General features: G+C 50.1%; 1 protein-coding gene across 1 annotated transcript; it reads right to left on the minus strand.

Moving 5' to 3' along the window:
* Nucleotides 1–8,039: 8,039 nt before the first annotated feature.
* On the minus strand, nt 8,040–14,268 carry TCTE1 (t-complex-associated-testis-expressed 1). The gene is made up of 4 exons (XM_005145361.2): nt 14,088–14,268; nt 11,645–12,213; nt 10,122–10,571; nt 8,040–8,210 (listed from the first exon to the last, which is right to left on the minus strand). Exons 1-4 carry the CDS (start codon nt 14,266–14,268, stop codon nt 8,040–8,042), a joined length of 1,371 nt encoding a protein of 456 aa, XP_005145418.2.
* Nucleotides 14,269–18,026: the final 3,758 nt, after the last annotated feature.

Genomic DNA, 18,026 nt, shown 5'->3' on the forward strand with positions numbered 1-18,026 from the left:
GCTCCTTTTCCCCATGGCCTTCCCACTACAAGCAGGCGTTATCTGGTTTCTGCAGCCTTCCCTTTGCCAGTCCCAGGGTCTTCTTTCCCCCAGGATCAAACTGGGCAAACCTTGGCTTGCACGGTGGTGCAGAAGTTTTCCTTGTGTAGCAAGTCTATCCTTCCTGCTCTGAGGCTGGCCAGGGCAAGAGGAGAGGACCAAGGGTGCAAGCCATGCCTTGGTCTGTCAGCGTGGATGTGTCCTCATTTCTGGTGCAGAAGATCCCTTCGAAGTTAGCAAAGTACACAGAACTGCTGGCCCCTTCTGCAAGGAAAGCAGCACAGCCTGCATCACCCTCTGGGAAGGTGAAAGCTGGGTCATTCACCCACTGCAGCTTTCTATGGGCCGAGAGTCAGGCTCAGCATTGCACTTGTCAGCAGGCTTTCCTCACATACTTTTCCAGAGGCAGCTTGTCTTCTTGGCCTCTGTCTTCTTGGTGCTAAAAGGGAGATAGTCCCGACTGCTGCATGCCTGGACAGAAAATTCATGCTATTTGCTGTTGCCCATTGCTCCCAGTATACTTGTCGGGTTCTCTCCAGCTTTTCTGAACAGGAGAAAGAGATAGAATGAGTGTGCGAGAAGCTCTGGATTAGCTGATGTTCAAGACACATCACCACCCATTTACCCATCTTCCAGCACACACTGGAAGCTGCCCAGATAGCGCCTAGCGCTTTGCCTGTGCAGAGCCAGGTGGTGACATCAACCAGGCTGGTGGTACCTCTTGATCCTCACTGTGCATCACACAGACCACACCAAAGAGAGAGTTCAGAGAGGGCTTTTGGGTTGAGCCAACTGTAGAGGCATTTGTTAGGACAGGGAGGGGGAATCTCAGCTTATGACCAAGGCCAGGCATTTCACATTCATACACTAGGCAAAACCTCAGGATTAGTGCTTCCGTTTTTCTGATCTCAGACAAGCACATCCCCCCTTCCTTTCTGCTCCCTATAAATTGCACACACTGGAGACCCAGCCCAACCCTGCCGCCTTTGTTGTGTCTCCACTCAAGAGGCAGCAAAGCTGTTCAGTACCTCTGATGGGTGCCCATAGGGAGGAGACTGCAGGAAGGGGTTTATTAATGGAAGTTTAAGAAAATTAGGTAGCATCCAGTGTTGTTAAATCAGCGCCTGCTGATTAGCCTGAGGGAAGAATAATACCTTTTAAACTCTCCTTCCAGACTTTCCAACCGTGGCTTCAGTACTACTGTCTGATATCACCAGGGTGCTGCCTTACTTTTAGCAGGGTACAGCCTCGCTGCAAGGTGCTTCTGCTCTGCTGCAGTAGCTGTAGGGCATGGGTCTAAAATACTACACCACCACTAAGAAGCTGTGTTGCCAAAGAGCTGTAAGTCTCAATTAGTGATATGTGCTTCTAATCATGTTTCATTCATATTTGGTGGTTAGAATAAGGTCTCTATGAACATGACCTGGATTCAGATCATCTCCAAAGTGAAACATAGTTTAAATGTTAGCTCTGTTTGGTAATGCTGCCTCCTGTGATGCACATGGGCCTAGAGTCTCCACTGAGCCAGGTATGTGTGGGGACCAAAGGCTGGTTCATAGCCCAGTGGGGACTTGGGATGGGGCCTGCTTTAGGATTTTCTCCCTGTGGGCATTCTGGAAAAAGGGAAAAGGTGCTTAGCCACATTCAGGTAGAAATTAATGGGTTATGTTCATTACCAGTGTAGTTTTATTGAAGCCGGTGGTACTATACCAACGGGAGCTTGGGTTAGCAACTCCTCATAGTGGTCTGTCCTTGAATCCAGACAAACTGATCTGTCACAGTGTTGCTTTAATGCACTGAGTTCATGTTGGGACTTGGCCAACATGGATGAATGTTGAATATATACTATATCTGCAAGCAGTAGGTTGAATTGTTCTGCTCTACTGCCTCCATCACAGCTGCTCTGCCAAGGGAAACGTTATGCCCATGGATGCGATCTCGTCAACTCCCTCAAAAGCAAGACAACAAGCAGATTGACCTCCACCACACTGGGAGAGGAGCCTTGTCCCACAGGACTGCAGCCTTTCCACATGGGAGGGAAAAGAGGTCCCAGGGACAGAACAGAACCTGCAAGATCCACGGCCTCCCCTTCCTCCCTCCCTCCTCACCTCGTCTGTCTGTCCTGGGGGAGGAACAGTTTCTTGTGGAGGTCAGCAAGCTCCTCTTCCTGCAGCTCGTAAACAGGCTCTACTAAGAGGTACATCATCCACCTATGCAACACTTCCAGAAGCTGCCAAGTTTTCAGGAGCCCATTGCAATGTGCAGCATGGCCATCCAGCACTGAGAATAAGCACAGTGGCTGCTGGAAAGCTAAGTGGGTTTTATTCCTCCCCCCCACACCAAGAAGACTGTTTTTTTGGGGCCTTTTTGTTCGTTTGTTTCAGTTTTGATAACTTCATTTGGGAAAACTAAGCTTGTGAGAAATTGGTGCCCATCCTGAACACTCCCTGGTCCTTCGAACTTCGGGAATGGATGGATCCCCTACTGTGATTATAATCTAGCAGATTTTGTAGAGCAAAGTAACTTCACACACAGACACATGAGGTTCTTTCACTCTCCATCAGCACAAGCTGCTTCTGTGGTCTTAGCTACTACTCACATTAGTGAAAGAAAAAGCCTAGCTAGAATGTGGTGAGATGACTTAGTATTTTGTATCAGTCCCATGGTCCCAATGACCATTAGCAGTGCCGTCAGCAGCTGTGCCATGAATTCAGGCTTTGAATGGCAGTCCATGCACCAGTCAGGGTGAAAACATTTGGAAAAGCCCAAGCCTGAGTCTGTGTTTGGCTCCAGAGGCAACAGCAGAGAGAGGAGCAGCTGAAAGCAGGCATCACCTCCTGCTCAGCCACGCTAGAGGCTATGGGGCTCTGTTTGTGTTGCACCTTCCCTCCCATGCTGAGCCTGTCCCCAGGGGCTGAGCAGAGGGGAAGGAAAGTAATTGTATGTCTGACCAAGCAGCATGCAAGCACCATTCAGCAGGCTGGGGGAAAAGTGGTGACAGCTAGAGCCCAAAATAACAGGATTTCATGTTGGAAATGCCAGCGGCTTTTTCAAACTGTCGTGAGACCGAAAGGTCTTAACAGTGGTGAGAAATGTTCCAGGTTGCTGTTCCTTGCTGGAAAAAACAGATTTTGATGATGAGGTGGGTTTAAACGCTCCAGCCAACTCTGTTAGACATGTGCAGTGCTTGTGGAGAAGAATTGCTCAAGGAAGACTGGGATGGTGGCCCTGTTGCTTTGCAGTGGCATAGGGTGATCAGAAACAAAGGCTGGAGTTTCAGGGCTTCCTCTGCCCCTGGAGTTGTGACCTGGCTGTCCACCCAAGCATGTGTGTGTGGCAGGGTGGGCTTCTGCATGCCAGTGTGCACACCTGGGACCCCCAGCCCTGCAGAGGGTTGGTGCTCTTGTGGCTGTGGTCTGGTGTCACCCATCTGTCCTTGCAGCAAGGGCTTTGCAGGGTGACAGAGCATTGCTTGTTCCTCATGAGAGGAAACTCCTGACCTGGTTTTTGTGAGGACATGGTGTGAAGTGTCACATTCGCTGCAGTAAGTGGCAGGGAGCAGGGATAAAAGCATGGCGCAAGCTGTGTTTGAGAACAAGCTAATCCCTTGCTGCCTGAAATGAGAGAGCTGCTACATCTGCTCCCTGGCCAACATGTCCAGCTCTTCTCACCCTCCCAAACCTAATGTGCAAACTTATTCCTCTGAGGTAGCCAAAGCACCTTGTCCCCTGACTCTGAGGCTGTGCATTCACATCGTTTTGGTCCTCTCCATGCTAGCACCATGGGCAGCCATGAAATGCCAGTGGATGTGTGATGACCTCAGGCATGCTGGTGGCCAGAGCCTACCATAACCTGCTGGTTTGCCTGCATACAGCCTCCCAGTGATGCTCCTGCCCTGGTGTGCCTTGAGCTTGCTTGGTGGAGAGGCAGCACAGCCTGGCCTCACTTGCGCTTCACTTTATGTTCTCCCAGAGAATTCCACAGCACTTTTCTGAGCCTTTGTAGACAGGGTAAATCCAACAGACCAAAGGTAGAAGACAGAAGGCCTTGACATTTTGGTGGTCTCCGGGTTCCTGGTGCTGTCTCTTGGCAGAAGAGGCACATGAGCTGTTGTGGCAGTGTGGGACCAGGGAGCAGGGTGTCTTCTGGGTGAGTTTACAGACAAAGGCTCTGTGCTTCTTTGCTGGGACCAAGGGCAGCTTTGCTGTGGGCTGAACAAGACACAGCTGATGGAGGAGCTCACTGGGGAGGGCAGAATAGTGTGTGAATGCACATGTGTAGAGGAGGGGATGTTGAAGAGCAGCTGTAAAAGGCTTTGAGGATGTGATGGTTTTTACCAAGATATGAGGCAAGACAGGGCTGAGGGCTGCTGTGCTGGAGCAGTGCTGCTGAGAGGCACAGAGGGTGTGGGAAATGGAGAGACCAGGGCATTTGGTGGAGAAGGCCAGAAATAAAGCAGGCTTTCTGAGCAGGCTGAGCATGCTGCGGGTCAGGGAGACAGGCAGGAGGCATTTCCAAGCTGGGGTGCCCAGACCAAGCCTTGCTGTATTGTCAGAGCAGCGATGCTGCCTCTGAGCCCAGCACTGACACGTGTCACCAAACAGCGATGGCTAATGCAGCCACAAGGTGTAAATGTCACTAATGAATAAATTGCCTTGTGCCTTGGAGAGGCCAATCCATCACAGCTGGGGACAGGGATCTGACAGGCATGGCTATTTCAGGCATAGCCTGTAGGGAGGAGGAACAATTCATTTCTGAGCCATCCCCTCCACGTAGGGAAGCCAACGCAGGGCTTGGCTCTGACTGCTCAGCTTCATCCCTCTTCACTGCATTGGAAGGAAGAAGGAGGAGGAGGGTCTAGCTTAGCCAGAAGTGCCCTGTCTGTCTGCAGGGCAGTGTGTGAGCCCCAGCCGGGGTTAGCTGGAGAGGGAGTTTGAGGGAGGCTGCTGCACATAGGGCACATGCTGTAGGTGATTATGGGATAAAGCGGTGTGTCCCCAGCCATCAGGAGAGCTTGTGTCAGTTGTCTTTTCCTCCCGTGCTGTTGAGCCCCAGCCACCAGCACAGCTGGCTGTGCAGTGGGCCAGCAGGTATAAGGCAGGCAGGGACAGAAGCTCAGCGTGGACAAATGCAGCTCTGTGGAAACAAAGGGAGGCTGAACAGAGCAACCATTTCTACGCACAGCCTCTGCCCATCCCTATGGCAGCCTGCTCCTCCACCCCCAGTTAGTGCTTGAAATCAACCTGCCATCCTCTTTACAGCATATGCCAACATGACACCTTGCAAATCGATGCCTGGGTCGCTGTGAGCAGAAGCCGCCAGGCTTGGGAAGCCAGCCACTGGCTCCTGCTGCTCCATGTGCTGTGCTCGGAGCAAAAGCAGGGCTTGCCATCTGCTGTGGGAGGGAACCAGCCGGACACCCCTGCTCTGGCCCGGTGGGCACCCACTGGCATAGTCCAAGTGCAAGCCCTTGTGTCATTCCCCCTGCTTTACTTCCCAGCCACCCTCTGTCTCTCCCCATGTCTGTGGCACATGGATGAGGGGATGCTCCCAGCTTGGCTCGGTTCCTCTGCTGCCTAGTACTGCTCACACTGAATCGGTGCAAGGGAGAGAAGACCAGCTCCCAGGCAAAGTGCCAGAGGTTACTTCCTCAGAAGCCCATGGCTGACTCCTTCTGCAAAGCCCTGCACCACTCCTTGGGGATGGATCTCATGGAAGAGCTAAAGGGTTCATACTGGCCCTTCCCAGCACAGAGTGACATACTGGATACCACTGTGCATGGTGGTCCCACAGCACGGTAACCAGACCTGGAGCTGACAAGTGACCCAGCAATGACAGGAGTGTTCACACTCAAACAAGCTGCTGTTGCTGTCAGGGCTTTCATTTTTTTACCATGTTTGGCATTTGAAGTTGTTTCAACCCTTGCAGACTGCCAAATAGTAGGGCTGTTGGTGTGGGCAAGTGGTGCAGCCTGCTTGGTTTGGGCTTTTCTCTTTGGCTAGGAGATTGATGGGAGGGAAGGCAAAGGGTTGTCCAAGCATTCCTACATGCGGCAGCCCAAGAGTGTGCTCAGGTGGCATTAACAGCCTTGGCCATTTGCAGGAAGAGGAGATGTGAGTATCCTTGGAAAGCAAGTCAACAGTTGTTGTGGTGATGATACATTTTCCCAAACCCTTTTCTTTCCATCCCTGTTCCTCCCTGGCTCTGGCAGCCAGTTCCTCCTCCTGTGTCTGCTAGCACGGCTGAGGGATCTCATCGCTGCCCTCCCAGCACGAGCTTTCATTGCACAGCTGGCTGACCAGATGCAGCCCTGTACTTGGAGGTACAGGCGGGCTTGCCTAGGACCAGGCCACCTCCATTGAGCCCCCACCCTTGCTGCTGGAGCTGTTCTTCATCAGCCTGATGCTGACCTGGGTCTTTTCTGCTGTTTCTGAACATGAGTTCTCATCTCATTCAGGTGTGTCATTCAGTGGAAATACTTTGTAAGTGCAAATAAAAGGAAATAAATCTATTCAATACCTCGGTCTCGAGGATGGGAAGCGAGCTGTGGGAGACACCCAGCTGCTGCTGCAGGGTAAGGTTTCTTGTGGACTGAGCCCCTGGAGCATCCATGACCAGTGAGGGCTTGGGACTGAGCCCTGTCAGGATGGTGGCCCTGCATGGCCACGACTGTTGGGGACAGCCTCGCACCCCATCCTTTCTGATCTGTAAGGGCATGACATGACACAGGTAAAGGTCCTGTCGGCCAGGGGCCAGAGGCACCACAGGCGTCTGTATCCATCAGGCAGAGCAAGGCAGAAGCGGGTACGTGGCAAACAAATTCTTTTGTGAATACTGGGAAACAGTTTTTACTTTTCAACTCTGTCAATATGATCTAGCTCTGTCTGTCTCTCTATATATGTACGAACAGTATATCACAATGTTGCCTTTTTTGTTGGAAATATCAAAGTACAAAGATTGTAAACCAAATCGGTGTAATAAAAGTTTCGGATGATTCACTGAGGTGGCTGCCAGCAGTGGGTCTGTCAGTGCTGGTGCTGGGAGACCTGTGAAGCCCCCGTGCTGCTCAGAGTGCGGGAGGGGATAGAGATCAGCCTTAATTCACTGCTGACCTCCCTGAGTCGGGTGGCCAAAGGACCAAGGCAGTCACATATGTGCCCTGTCCTGTCCCCAGGTGGCCACAGCCATGCATGGAGCAGAAGGAAGCTGCTCCATTTTCCTCCAAGGCAGAAGAAGCTGCTCTCAACCCTGTGGGCTGTGTGGGTTAGCAGTCCTGCAGGGACCCCTCTAGCTTGAAGTTACTCAAAACACAGATTCTTTTGACAGGCTTGCACAGAAGAGCACTACTAGTTAGGATAAATATCTAGTTGTAAAGAATTCACCTGTTTGCAAAGGAGGCTGGCACGGATCAAAGGCATAGCAACCTGAAGCAGGAAACCAGGGTGGAGAGACTGATCATTTATTGGATTTATTTTTATTTCTTTTTTACTTTTCACCGCCCATATGTGCGACTGCAGACAGATCTTGAAATGAAATACAAATAAATCCTTGGACAGAGCAATGATCAGAAAAAGCTGCTGAGAGACAAGGAACAACATTCTCACATCCTCTATTCATCTCGCATCCTCCTCGGCAAAAAAGCCTAAAAGAGCAGCCTGCTGTGAAGGGTAGTTCTGGATTAGACCGTGTGGAGACTTAACTTTACCTGCTTTGCAGGTGGAACAACATCCAGTTGCTGCTGGAGCATGTAAGAAATGTCACAGGAGGTGGGATTTAGTCTTGGGTGCAGTGGGAGAGAGGACTTCAGAGGCAGACTGCTTCTGTAATGCCACTGCAGTCCCATGACAGGTAATGTGTGTCTTATATTAAAATATGTCAGTGGTTGGATGGTGGGGATCTGGGTAAGGCTGCGGCAGCAGCTGCAAGTTGAAGGTTTCTCACAAGTACCAATGAAAACAAGCCTCTGAAGTAAACTGTCTCCAACAGTGCACCCGCAACACTCACTGCTCTCTGGACTGCTGCAGGGACTCCAGCTGTGCTGCTTCCCGGTTGGCCCACAGGATCTGATGAACAAGGTACTCGGTCTCCTGGCCCACCCCTGCCGTGCGGAGGTCGAACTCAGTCAGAACCTTGTTACCTGCTAGCCCTTCCAGCATCTGCTTCCCACCATCCTGCAAGTGGGTGAGAAGGGAGGGTTAAAGGAGATCAAACAGTGAAATGTGTTGCTTCTCTGCCCTCCTCCCCAGGGCAATCTCAGCTGCAGGCAGTGTGAAGTCAGTGGGAAGATGGTGCCAAAAGGGATGAAGGCTTTCACCCAAGCCCAAAATGTTGCTCACAGGAGAAGTACAGGGAAAGAGTGTAACCTTATGCAGCACTCAGTGATATGACATATGCTAATGACTCCCTCTGGGTACAATGTCAGGAGTCCTCAAGCTCAGGCTGGTTAATAGCACGGCTGATGATGATAACCATGAGAGGAGTATCTGCTCTCCCCTGTCCCCTAGTTCCCTGCGCACTGCTGGCTAGGGATAAATAGCAGTGTGATTAGTGTGCTGCTCCTCATCTTGGCAGTGCCAAGAACCGCAGTGCTGGCAGTGTCCTATCTGGATGCCATTTTCCATTTGGTGAGATGAGGGGACCATTGCACGCAACTGAAATCCAACCTGCATGGGACAGAAAATGCAGTGTAGATAGCCTTAGGGAGGCCACTCACTTTGAGGGATTGCTCTCCCTTACCTAAAGCACTGTCCTCAGGGATGTGACAATTTGACTTTTTTCCCCCACAGCTATTCTTTCTCAGCTAACAAATACACCTCCTGTCCCCATCTCCTTCATGCAGGTGGTCCCCTCATCCCAGCACCTCTTAGACCTTTTGCCAAGTAAGTTGGAATGAAAAGGGAAGGAGTCTCTTTTTAATGGGGTACAGAGGTCAGAATTTGATGCATCTCTAGCAAAAACCCCCATTTCCCCAAAGATAATACCACCAACCCTCTTGTTGGGCTGCTGTAGAGCTTCACAAATGCGTAACTTGAGAGCTCATCAGAAGGAAGATGCTAAGTATAGACATTATTATTTACTAAGCAAAAATCCTTCTATCCTTTCCAACCTTTGCCCCCTTGTATCATTAAACTCAAATGGTTTTCTACATCCAGGATCATAAAACTCAGAACTCACGAAAGGTTTTCTGCCATCAAATCCTTTTAAAGCCATTGTCAAACACATTGATGCCAATATTCCTGCTAGCAGGGACAGCTGGTCTTGCTGTCTCTTTATTTTGACAGCAAGAAAAATTGAGGCAGTGCAGAAAGTTTAAAAGCCAGCATGATTGCATTTGGCTGTCTAGTTTCAGATTTCTAAAGCTCTTTTTAATCAGCAGAAGAGAAGCAGTCTGGTTTGTGGGCATGTTGCATACTGCAGCTTTTAGGGATGTAGTAAGATTTGTGGATGTTCTTCTGTCTTGAAAATGTAAGCCTATGTTTTAGGAGCCACTTACAAGCATCCAGATGTGGCACTTTTGACCTACCACAGCATTCCAGAGCTGCAGGGTGAGTTAAAGGAGCTCGACAGCTGAGCCAATTTTCTAAGTCTCCTCTGAGTGCATGATGGACAGGAGAGATTCTGGGAAGGGTGATACTATCTATGTGCTACTGAGTGACAGATGGTACAGCAGATCCAAAGCACAGAGGCTATGCATTAGGCCCTTGTCTCATACCACCTATCATTATTATCTACTCCCACATGTGTGAAGCGGCTGTGATTTTTCGCAGGCATACTCCCTAGTTTTCAGTTTCCTGGGGAAAAATCCTTCTCTGCCCAAAAGCTCAAAGACTGGAAGCCAGATTCAGCCTTGTGAACAAGCTGACTGAGATAAATGGATGTGTGTGCATGGAAGATATCCTTCTTCCTGCCATCTGCTAGAGTCTCTTATCTGCTCTCAAGTAATTGTTATCACAGCAAGACTGCAAAGTGAGGGATGCATTTGTCCCTGTGGCTTCAAGGCAGGGCAGGCTGAGCCTCTGCTTTGCAAGGCCACCACACAGGATCAGAAGGGAGAGAAGGCAGGGAGAAGGGATTTCTCTTACCAGCCCCAGGTGGTTGCATGAGAAGTTGATGCTCGTCAGGGTAGTGTTCTGAGCCAGGACCTGGGAGAAGAGTGCAGCGGTTGGCTCTGACAGCTTATTGCTTCCCAGGTGGAGAGACTGCAGGGTGGTGTTGGTCAGCAGGGCACGGCCGAGGGCCTCACCTCCTTTGTCCTCCACACAGTTGAGGCGCAGATTCAGGGAGGTCAGAGTGGAGCTTTCTGCCAGGGCTTGAGCAAGAGCCTGAGCCCCCACGTCATGGATCTGGTTGTTACAGAGGTCGAGGGTTTCTAATTTGCTGTGTTTGATCAACTTGGCAATAGCTTGTGCCCCCTTGTCCCTGATGAGATTGTGGGACAAGTTCAGCTCCACCAGGCAGGGGTGATCCAGCAAGTTATGGACCAGCAGCCTGGTCTTGTCATCATCCACTTTGCTTTGCGTCAGCTTGAAAACCTGTGGGGATAAAGGACAGTGATACTAAAACACTCAGTGCTTTGGACTGGGCTTTGTACAAAACCTCAAAGGAGTTAAGCCTATGCTCCACCAGACAGAACTCATCTCCCTTCACGACAAAAACCTTTAGCCAGTAGGCTCAAGTAGTTGCTTTTAGAGTGGCCAGATACTTCCAGCAGATAGATGATGCCACTCATGTCCCATGCTTATTCTAGGGAGAAATGGTTCATCTCTTGGTAGTGCCTGTTCCTTTCTTCTGACTCTGTGTGATCTCTAACACCGGGGGCAAAATTAAAACAAGATAAAGCCACCAAAATGCCTGCAGAAAATAACAGCAAAACTCGAACAGTTGAACAGTGTCTGAATGAGCACAGGCACCGGTGGTCACCACATCACTCTCTGTGAAGGGCAATGGCTTGCATGGCCAGGGCACCTCACCACAGGAGGTAATTTCTTTTCTGGAAGCCAAGCAGACAAGTATTTCCCAAAGCATGCCAATCCATAGGGAGAGCACCCAGCCAGCTCGCCCTGGCTGCACTCCAGCCAGCAATGACTGCTGGTGGCTTGGAGGGGCTGAGTATCTGCACTGCCATTGCCACAGAACTGAAGATGGTGTTCCTGCCCAGAAGGAAACCCCCTCATCACCCTAAGGCAAATGTGAGTATTACCCCATGTTTTTCTTAGGCGTCTCTGCCCCTCTGGGGCATGTTGACACATATTTACTGAACATAACTACCAAAAACTCCCTATGAAAAACTCTGGGCTTTTTCTCTCCTCCTTCACAGAACTATGTGAGGACTCAAAGCAGGAGTGTTGCTTTCTCTCGTGCTATAGGGAACATGTTTTGTGGGAGTATTTTTCTCACCGACCCTCTGACAACCTGTTCTAACAAGGACATATGCAGAACAAGGTACTCGGCACTAGGCCAGCAAGTTAACATCTCTGCACTCTGCCAGACTGCAACTTGCAAAAGGAAGGGTGCTGCCAGCAAGTAAAAATGATCCCTGGGTTTCTATCCCCAACCAATTTGAAGATCAAGCTGAGGGAGGAAGGTTTGGTTTGGGGTGCATTACTTTCAAGTTCTGGCACATCTTCACGGCAGCAGCTATGTTGCAGCAGTCCTGATAGGTGAAGTTAAAGAGGTTCCACTCGAAGTTCATGCCACAGTCCTTCACACCGTAAGTGAGATGAAGCTCTTCAAGGTGAGGGAGAGCAGTAACGAGGACTCTCAGGTCATAGTGGTGCACGGAGGCCTCGCTGAATTCCATATTACTCTCTGACTTAGAGAGGTCATCCCTCTGCTCATTTTGATCCACCTCCAATGGTGGCAGGAACTGGTCAACCTCCAGTTTCCGCACATAGTCTTTGCAGAGCGGGATGAGCTCTAGGACCTGGTTGGGGTCCGTGGTGTTGGGGATGAAACATTTCAGGATGTTCTCCAGGTGACGTTCGAGGAACATCCTTTTCCAGCTGCCTCCATAGCTGGAGATGTCACACACTTGCCAGCGCTTGGTGCAGCACCTCTTCCAGTAGTCCTCGTCGCTTATTATATTGGCAGTGACAGTGAGTGGAAGGCCAGTAGGGAGCCTGTCTAGTACTTTCCTTTGGTGTTCAGGCAAAAGACGGTCCAAAATAGGGTTCTCTGTAGGGGATGAATAGAAGGAGAGGTTGGTTTGGGCTGGCACTGTGGTTCTGCCCTTTCCCCAACTGCATGCCTGTGCCCTCCCTTCTGCTGGTACTGGCTCTCTGCTCAGTTGCCAGTAACTGGTGTGGCAGGAACAAGTAGGATTCACCTCCTACAGTTCTGTGCAGGTTCTCTAACTTTTACAATGAAACTTCAGCGTAATTGGGTTTACTCTGTAATACTTGGGAACTGCATCAGAAACTTATCTCCCAGTTTAAATTCAGTTTGAATGCAGTTTATACTCAGAGCAGGATTTCTGCTCCCAAGAGAGCTAGTTCAGCCTTACAGCAATGGGAGCGCTCGGCTTGCCATTTGCTGAACTTGCTCCCTTTGGTTTCTAAGCGTATTGAAGGACGACATCTGAGAACAACTGTGTGCTCCTCGTGCAAGCCCTTGTGCCTTTTCATCTTAACTCAGGTGTCTGTCTTACCCCAGATTGACTCCTGTTTCTTTCCACTGAGATACACTCAGCTTCTAGGCTCTTCTTGTTTAACTAAAAGTTCTCTTTTCCCAGGAGCTTTCTCCCCTCGGCCTCTTTCCGGATGTTCACCTTAAGCCTCAGCTGGCTTTTGTTTGGTGGAAGTTTCTTGTGGTAAGAAACACCACAGAAAAGTTGTACGTACTCACACCGTGCATGCTTGGTGATGTACACAGCAGAGTAACACAAATCATTGGGGATGATTTCTATTTGCACATGGGAAATCAGATTCTGAGGCACAAAGTGGGGCTAGCTTTGTATCTCCTCTGTCTCTCTGGCATTTACTCCAGAAGAAAACCCCATAGTTTTACCTCAGCCTCTTCCTGGAGCCCGTTCTCCAGTGTGCTACTGCTGGCACTGCAGTGACCTTCTCTGCAGAGTCCCATGGCAGAAGCAGAGGTGGGAGATGTATGGGCAGACCTGGGCTGGCTTCACTTGGGCTCACTCAGGCCACAGCAGAGGGCAAGATGCAGCCACATAGGTCAGGTAATGGCATGAGGGAGACCAAGCACACTGCTTTCATGTGCAGCGTAGTCCAATCCATTTGGCATCAGACTGACCAGACTGAGGACTGCAACGGTGTCCCAGCTCAGACACCCAGGTATCATCAGGTCCTGGTGTAAGGCAGCACTGAGCTCCCCTGTACTGCCTTACAGCCCCAGTGTGGACACAGCCTTAGACCTATCTTTGGTCTTTGCTGCCTTGTCACCGAGTCAGACAAAAAGACATATAGGCCCTTCCTTCTCCCCTCCCAGTCAATTCCCAGATAAGACATCCTTTTTCTGTTTTGCCATGTTTCATCAGCCCACCTGCTTCACAAGCACATTCCCTGCCTGAGGATATAACTTATCACCACCAAAAGCCATGGAGAAGGCTTGAGACTTGAGTACAATATGTATTCTGAGATGGTAGCTCCTCTGAGCAGGGAGCAATTCTCTATCTCTTTGTACATCACTCAGCACAATGGGGCTCCATCCTCAAGTACTACCACAACATGTGCATGAATCAAGACAAGGAAACAGTAACTCCACAGCCCTGGCCGTGGTTGAGGTAAGTGAGTCCAGCAGAGTGCAGAATGAGGAAGAAATGACAGAACAAGGTTAGGGCACAGTCACATCCTGGATGGCAGCCCAGAGGACTACAGCCGTCCCTGGAGTGTACAAGTATATACTTAGCAACTAAACAGTTTGTTTAACTAGCTGCCCAAGGGGATATTTCTCCCCATCTGTTCCTTTGGCAGGGATGGGTACCACACTCTTCCCTTCAGATGCATCCTCCTGCCTTGTTGACCCTCTGCTCCCCAGGGCTGATGCTCTCTCTCTCTGTGTCCCAGAGGAAAAGCGCTCCCACTTACTTTCAAAATTGTGCACGATGTGCTGGAGGCAGAGCTCGGTGAGGCAGGGGACAGTGGTGAGGGACCACTCGGGATCCTCGATGAGACGGTGTGCACAGTGCGAGTCAGCAGCGAGGCTGGGCTTCAATGAATGCTGCGAGGGAACTGCTGTGCTCCTGTCACCAGCCACTGGCTGCTGCATCCTGCTCAGGACACACTTCTCCTTCAGCAAAAGCAAAAGGATAATTGCTTGAGAGTCACTGCCGCATTTTCCAGCTGCAACAGAAAAAGGCAACTTTAGAAAGAGGGCAGTGATGAGAATGGGCTGCTCACACTGCTCCCCTGTAATACACTTGGCTCCTGCCCTTTACTTGCTTGCACTGGAAACACTGCAGCAAAATGATTTTTCAGCCTTGTCTTTACACACTGCCCTGCATAGAAAGGTCTCTAGGTACCATATGTAATAAGCAGATAATAACGTGGTGTTAATTCAGAGTGCTGTTGAAGAGCATGGGCAGAGATTGATTGTTTACTGTCTTTTCCAGTAAAAGAAATAGGTGAAGAGAACAAGAGCTGGGTTTTGAGAAAAGGAAAATGATGGTTCTTCACACAGCCTGCAGTTGAACTGGGAAATTCCTTGCCATGGGAAGTTGTGGATGCTGAGAGTCTGTGCAGGTTCCAGGATGAGTCCATGGAAGAGAAACTCCTTGAGAGTGACTCAATGCACAGAAATAACATCTGGCTCAGTATGAGTTGAACACGGATGGAAGGAGAAAGAGTGCTTCTGTTTCTAGCCACTGTCAGAGATGGAATACTGGGCCAGACTCCTCCCTGGTTTGATCCGGTATGCCTGTTCTTATGATTCTTTAAAGACAGATGCTTTACAGATGAATACACTATAACTGTATTATTTTTTCCTGCATTTACCAATGCACTTTCCAGCTGAACTCTTTCCAAACATCCATTAACTGATGAGATGAGTGAGACCTGTTCAAACCACACTGAGCCTAAGCAGATCCAAGCTAAAAGAACTAGCCTGGAGCAAAGGAAGGATGCCCAGTCCTACTATCTCTGCAGAGCTTTCCCAGACCAAACTTTCCCATTTGCTGTTTCCTACCCCAACCTGAGGACCTGTGGTCTCAGCTCCCAGGTTCCCACATTTATAGATATTGCCTGGAAGTCCTAATCATTCCCTTACCAGCCATACCAGTCTGAAAGAGGCAGAGAAGACACTAGGGAGGAATCTGCCCTTGAGTTCTGGGTGCAACAAAAGTACCCAAGGCATACAGACCCATGCAGATCCTTACTGGGGCTAACGGGACATAACAGGGCTGCAAGTGCATGGCTGGAGGTTAGAGACTGCAGGACACTTAAAAGAAGCATGAGACAGACGGTTGGATGGCAATGTCAGAGGAGAGGACAGTGACCTGCAGGAACAAGAGGAGGCCTCAGGGCAAAGGTGGCCTTGCACTCCAGTAGAGTCAAAAGGACCCTGCAGTAACATCCTGCACAGAAGGTAACTGCCATGTAGCATCTTGTGCCACAGCATCCCTCAGCTGAACATCACTTTGATCCCAGACAGCTCCTCCTCTGTGAAGGGCATGAGCCACGCAGCACTCCCCAGATGAACCATCTTAGTTCCTTCCCCTGCACAAGGCTGCTTCCTTCTCCTCTTCCCTCCCAGGCTGTGCTGCCTCAGTGAGCACAGGCCTCTCTCTGAAAGCTTTGTAACTGGCCTTTCTAGAGCTACTCCCTCTGCTCCTTCCCCCTCCAAAAGACATTTGAGGAATGGCCTGCAGACAACCTGCAAAAGCAGGAAGGAAGGGACTAGAGGAGAGAAGGACAATAATTCATGCTGTACTGCAGCAAATATGCCAGCAAAGACTTCTTCAAATGCACTTGAAGCAGGTGCCCAGAAGACAGTAACTGCTTCAGAATGAGAGTCAGGAAAGGGTGGAGATGGCAGTGGCAGGGCACCCTTCGGCACAGAGGGGTTGGACAAAGGGCACAGAGGGAAGCTCTATTTCCTGCAAAGCTCTGGCGTACAGATGACAAAGCAAAGGCTGTAGGAAAAGGGAGCCTGGCTGGTCTGAAGAAGGGTGGGTGTGGAAGGAAAGGCAGATGTGGGAACCATGAGTCCTTTCTTTGCAAACCTCCCTCTCCCAAAGGAAGGTGCTGTGCCACCATGGAGGGGAAGAGACGTGATTGTCCACAGCACACCGACCCAGCTGAAACCCAGCTTTTGGTGCTTGATGGACTTCAGCAGAAGGGCACAGCTGAAAGGCAGTGAGTTGGCATTAACAGAGTAGAAGTGACTGGGGAAAACATTTTCTCCTTGCTCAGTCCTTCGTCATCTGTGTCACTCTGTCCCCCAGGCCAGTCACAGCTAATTGGAGTTCCTGATGGCTTTCCTGACCTTTTGGAAGCAATTGTTAAAGCTTCTTGTGGAAAGCCAGTGCAGCGTTGGTGGCCTAGGATTCATGTCTGGAATGTATGGCTGCATTCCAGCAGATGATCTGATTGCCAGTTTACCTATGGCTGATTGATTTTAGAGGGTACGTAACCTATGACACATACAGGATGATGGGAAGGACTCCTCAGGACCAGCCGGGAGACAGAGCTGTTCCCAGGCAGAGCCAAAACCCAGCTGTGGAAACGGTGCAGCCCCTCTATGCATTGCAGGAAGCTCACTGGACAAAGCTCACCTGCAGCAGGAGGTCAGCCAGTGTGCACTACCTGGGGTGGTCCAGCCCCTACTTATGATGGCCTCAGAGGAGACACAGACATCTTCAGGTGTCTGTGTCCTGGCTGCTGGGGAGCCCCCCTCAACCTGAGCTCCATGGGTCAGCTCAGCTGGCTCTGCCACCCCACTCATCATTGGTGTGAAGCAAGAGCAAGGCTGTTGTTGTTGCGGACAGCCAGCCTGCAAGGTGTCTGAATCAACCCCAAGCCCGTGGTGCTGGGGAAGGGGGGCTGAGGCTGGCCCTGAGTCACTGCTCTTACAGTGCCTGTTCCCATCCCACCACTGCAGCATGGTAAGCTCCCTGCTTACCACCAGGGAATGAGCCTCTTTCACCACTGCATCCCCTCCACCCTGGCTGCAGGTGACTCACCCAGCCAGAGCTCACACGCCAAGTCAGATTCTACAGCGGGGCTTGCTAAACAGGTATTTAAAAACCAGAGAAGTATTGTAATTCATTATCAATAAGCCAAGACAAGAGCAATGTATGTTCCTTCCCACCCACATCAGTCACCTACGCTAAAAGGCTTTACGAAATTATATACAATGAATGTGGTCATGTAGTAAATCCCCAGTTTATGTCATTTAACCCTCAGATTAACCTGAAAGGTTAATTATACTAAAACTTCTATATACATAAAAAAATAGAAATCACACTTCCCTTTTCCAGGAAGAAAGCCACTCACACAGCCAACTTATGCTGCTACATGCATGCCTAACAAACCTTCTTCAGCTGAACCTGTTCTGACTTGGGAATAAAAGATTTCTGCTCTTTTCATTCACACCAAAGCCCAGAGAGACCTGAAGAGGAGTCGCATGGAAACTAGTGACCTTTGGCTGATACCTCCTACCAGCAGTACAGTGATCCAAGAATCGGAGCAACTGTAAATGTTGCGTTTAACTGAAGAGTTTGCAAGTGCGGGAGGAGTTCATTTGGAGCTTGGTTATGCCCCAGCCGAGATCACATCTGCACTGAAGCTCAGCCTACCCAGAAACAGAGAGAGCCCTTACATCAGTGCTATTACCTTTACACCAGGCAGGCTAGCAGGGACATTGGCAAGGGATTGGCTGGCTAACACAACGCTGCCACATGCAGGGACTCACCACACCTCCTTACAGTCAGAAAAGCTGATGCTAGGTGTGCATTATGGCAGCATATTGCAGGTTTATCAAGGGGCTGAGCCTCTGCAATGGGCTTTAAGGAAGTTTAAATGAAAGGG

The sequence above is a fragment of the Melopsittacus undulatus genome, chromosome 3, assembly GCF_012275295.1.
Source record: "Melopsittacus undulatus isolate bMelUnd1 chromosome 3, bMelUnd1.mat.Z, whole genome shotgun sequence".
In the NCBI taxonomy this organism is placed as follows: domain Eukaryota; kingdom Metazoa; phylum Chordata; class Aves; order Psittaciformes; family Psittaculidae; genus Melopsittacus; species Melopsittacus undulatus.